Source organism: Halyomorpha halys, unplaced genomic scaffold, assembly GCF_000696795.3.
Source record: "Halyomorpha halys isolate HHAL.00 unplaced genomic scaffold, Hhal_1.1 Scaffold1578.1, whole genome shotgun sequence".
Taxonomy (NCBI): Eukaryota; Metazoa; Arthropoda; class Insecta; order Hemiptera; family Pentatomidae; genus Halyomorpha; species Halyomorpha halys.
In genome coordinates this window covers 1-4616 of record NW_027108835.1, presented here as the reverse complement: position 1 = coordinate 4616, position 4616 = coordinate 1, and the positions used below count along the sequence as shown (strand labels likewise).

Genomic DNA, 4616 nt, shown 5'->3' with positions numbered 1-4616 from the left:
TATATGGTTGATTAAAACTTTTTAATGTTTAGTCATTGATTTATAATTCCAAATTGGTGACAGTGAAAACTTTTCTATTTCAAGAAATATAGAGCATTAAATTTAGTTCAAGAATATGCTTAAAATCTATTGTGGAAAAATAATTTTTACTAACTTAGCTTAGAAATTCAATATAGTGACTTTCAAAACCCTATACCATGGAAATAACTAATCTAAATTAAAAATCATTGGAGAAAATGGTTGGGGGTACAAAAAGAACATAAATAAACAAAAAATTATTTATTTATGCCGACATTGCGACCTGTTTCAAGTCTTCATCAGGGCTATAGAACAAAAAGATGTATGGCCTAAATCAATCAACTATTTTGTTTTATTCAATTCAATATTTTGTATAATTCCAAATTTTTTTGTATACTATTTCTTTTCAATTTTATGTTTCTCTAAATGATGGTTTATCTCTTTTTGTTCTATAGCCCTGATGAAGACCTAAAACTCAGGTCAAAATGTCGGCATAAATAAATTCTTTTTTTATGTTCTTTTTGCTGACCGCACCCCCGACCATCTTCTCCAATTATTAATCTACAGTCAACTATCTACTCCTCATTATAAATTAAAAATCCTTCATTTAATTAAATTTGTCTTAAACTGAACTAAAGTTTTTTGTCAAGAACAAATGTAGCAATTTTTGAATTATTTTTGGATCTTAATAAAAACTGGCAGTCTTCAAACTTAATAGGCTTATGGGTCCATGTATGTATGTTATTAAACATTTTTTTTAAAAAGTGACAAATTTATTCTTGACTTATAACATTTCATTCTATCTTGGTTAGTTCTGATGGAAATATGACAAAAATAGGACCACAATGTAAATTTAAATTTAATTTCACAAAATCAATGGCCTTTGCTATTATTATTAATGTGGGTAGTACCTATTACATTAATAGATATTCCCATTTAGCCACAATAAACCTTAAAAAATAAACCCTGTTAATTTTAAAGTAAAGTCCTCCATTACGATTTTTTGGGGATTGAACATTAAAAAATTGACTGTTGGTTAAAGATAAAGAACTATGTTTTCACTAATTTTCATGTTAATATCTCATGTGGAAATAGGTTTCTTCTAATGTGTTCCAAAAAGGTATATTATTCTATATACTTTAAAAAGAAGTGATTCTATTTTTTTTTTAAATTACCATAAAGCTAGTAAATTACTCTGTTGTATTCTATTTTTTTCTGTAGTAATGTCCATTATGAAAATATTTTATAAATTGTTAATCAATGCCATTTAAAACCACTTAGATTGTTCCTAATAATTTCCTTGACATATCCAGCGATTTTGCAAGTCAGAATTAGTGTTAATATAGCATAATGACACACTGGAAGGAGTTAGAGTCCCCAAAAATTATCATAAACTGTTCTTAGTCCTTTTTTGTGAATTGGAATCAGTATGGATTCTTTCCATCATGAGAGTTCTTATTATTTTTGCCTAAAACCTCTACCTTTAAAAGTTCAACTTCCTCGCATGCTTTAATTAGTTCAATAGAAATAATATTGATTCCAGCTGCTTTATATGATTTTAATAGTCTGATTGCTGTTCAATTTCTTTCTTACTGGGTTCTTTTATTGGTAGTTCTGTACTAAGTTACAGTCTCTGTTAAAATTTTATGTATACCTGTAAAAATGGTCTAAGGGAGAAATATCTGTTATTTTATTATATATGACATTATGATGCAGTATATTATATTTTTAGATCAAATTATTTTTCATGCTTAAAATTATTTCAGAAACGTTGGGTTTTGATAGTAAAGAAGGTGGTCGTTGGGGGAGAAACTTGGCTGAATTCAAAACCAGATTTGGACCTGAAACAACTGAGGTATTTTTCTTTTGTATTATTATCAAGTATAAGGGATAATTTGAATTTGAATTTTAAATTAATGATAAGTACATCAAATAAATAAATCAGCCTTGGATATAATTCAAATATAATAAAATATACAAGAGATTCGGGAGAAAATATTAACAATTTAGTGTAGCCAAGAGGAAAGAGAAGATTTCTTCACATGCTAAGGAAGGGTTACTGTCGGGGTTCAGAAAAGATTTTTTACTGATAATTAATAACTTAGAAGGTATCTAGGTAATTTGGAGTTGACTATTAGTTGGCTTACCCCTTTTCAGATTCTGCAAAATAAAGTATAATGGCAGAGCTGAGTGTGTGTGAGGTTTCTATGTTTAACTGTGGCTGTGAGGTTTCTATGTTTAACTGTGGCTGTGAGGTTTCTTTGTTGGACTGTGACTGTGAAGTTTCTATGTTTGACTTTGACTGTGAGGTTTCTTTGTTTGACTGTGGCTGTGAGGTTTCTTTGTTTGATTCTGACTGAAGGGTCCATAACTTTGAGAAGCTATCTACTTATAAAGGATGTGGAGATTTGTAAAAACTATTAGCTCTTGCTTTTCTAGTTATATTCATTATTTTTATATTTTATTTTATAGTTTCTCATAAATAATTTTATGGGTAAACTATGTCTTAGTGGTTTACATTGAAATGTGGACGTGTCTGGAGTTTTGTCATGGTATAACTATTTTATTTTTGGGATTTATATTAATTTTGCCTTTTCTCTACTTTTAAATAAAAATAAAAATACTAGAAAGAAAAAAAAATACTATTCATTGGAATTCTATTTATTCCATTTTCTATTTACACATGATAATTGGCCGTCTATAGTAATGGTCTTACTGATGTTCACTGTTGCAGGGAGAAGGGCCAAGCTGGTTGCGTAACCTCTACTTCTTATACCTCCTTGAGTTGCGAGCTGTTCACAAAGCTGCACCTTACCTCTCCAGCATTGATTATTATACTGGCAGAGAAGTTGAAGACAAAGAAACATTAGAGGCTATTATCGATATTCTTAACGTTGTCAGGTCAGTTATTTCATAAACTTATTAAAATAGTTTTAATAAACCTTAGTCAACAAGTTGTTGTAAAATTATTGTATGGCTAATATTACTTTCACTTAATCAGGTATATAGTAGTAATAATCCTCAGCAAAGTGCCATTATGAATTCTCTTCACTGACATCCTAACTGGTTCACCTCCCTTATCACTGATCTTTTTCTCATATTCCTGGGTCACCATTGCTTCCAAGCACCCTTTGGATTCCAATCAAGTGCATGTTTCTCTATAGCACTATCATGCTTCTTCTTTTAGGTATGACCAATCTACTTCCATTTCCTTTTCTAAATTTGTTGTTCTATTGGCTTCAGCTTAGTTCGCTGTCTTAATTCTTTACTGGAAAAGGTTTCAGGCTAGTGGTTACTGGTCAATTATTCGCGATTCGATTTTAATACTTAAAAGAATCAATGTATAATTCTAGAAACATCTCGTCTCGACCATCATTTGGTAGGATACCTATATAACTGTTTCTTACCTCGTAAATTCTTTCAAGATGTCTCAAGAATAAAGTATTAATATAATTTTTTTAAATTTTATTAAGTTTTTTCTGAGTTATGAGTTATAGCTATTATAGCTTAAATGGTGATAACTTCGGAATGAAAAAATGTACAAAACTGAAACATATTTAGAGTGGATATATCATACTAAACCTAAGTATTTTTTTTGTTGCTAAAATTGACTTAAAGCAAGTTCTACTTTTGTCTCATTTCACATTTTTTAGGCCGTAATGGCCTTAACCATTTTATCTGAATTCTTTCAATAAGCAATCAATACAATCAAGTGGCCATTAGTGTCAATTAGGTTTTATCCTCATTGAAATAGTGTTATGGAGTTTAAATGCTGAATTTTCAAAAAAAAAAAGATTAGCATTATAGTCATATAATACTCTGTTGGAAAGCTGAAGATTTTGTAATGTGTTGAATTCTGAAAAATAAAAACAAATTGAAATCCAAGGACACAATCTTAAAATCTATTGCATTTTTACATACTTAGACATCCAAAAAGTAAAAATAAGTTGTTACACAAAAGCAAATTTTTGAGTTTAGGAATTTAATAAAGTTTATGAAAATCATTTACAAGGACAATATTACTCATATTGTTTCATTTCATAAAGGATAATGAAAATTATAAATAAAAAAATGCAAATAATTTTTTTTAAACAAATGCTCATTAACTAGATGAAGCCACAATGATGAGTGTGAATAAAAGTGGTGGCCAAGGTCACGTTTTGAACTTGAGGAAAGAGGGCGGCCACAAAATTTTAGAATCCCAAAAGTCATTACAATTTTTCTCTTTTCTGTTTTTAATTTGAGATTTAATCTGTCTATGACAATGATTTTTATTTTTAAGACATAATTTGAAATATTTGATTTCCTGTTCTAACAATGATATATAATTTATTGGAATAATATTCGCATGCTTTAAACTTAAACCTGAATATTGTAAAAACTTTTTTTTCCAAGAGATGTACGTACGAAAATAAAGTTAAGATTATATTTATTTTTTATTAATATAGTTGTTTGAGAGTGGTTTAGTTTCTTTTTAAAACAATCTTGATCCTTTTCTCTCAACTTTATTATTTTTTAACATCCGACGTTTCGACCTCTCAGGTCATTCTCAAGGATTCCTACAAACAGCTCCTTTTAATTACTTTTATAACAAATTT

General features: G+C 28.9%; 1 protein-coding gene across 2 annotated transcripts in view; it reads left to right on the top strand.

The window, feature by feature from the left end:
• Ero1L (endoplasmic reticulum oxidoreductin-1-like protein) overlaps positions 1-2919 on the top strand; it is a gene marked incomplete at its 3' end in the record, with an annotated part of 9784 nt that extends 6865 nt beyond the window's left edge. For both annotated transcript variants that reach the window (XM_014435394.3, XM_067047167.1), the window contains 2 exon segments: positions 1785-1873; positions 2753-2919. In XM_014435394.3, the coding sequence (XP_014290880.1) occupies positions 1785-1873; positions 2753-2919 (256 nt within the window).
• Between the last annotated feature and the right edge of the window lie 1697 nt (positions 2920-4616).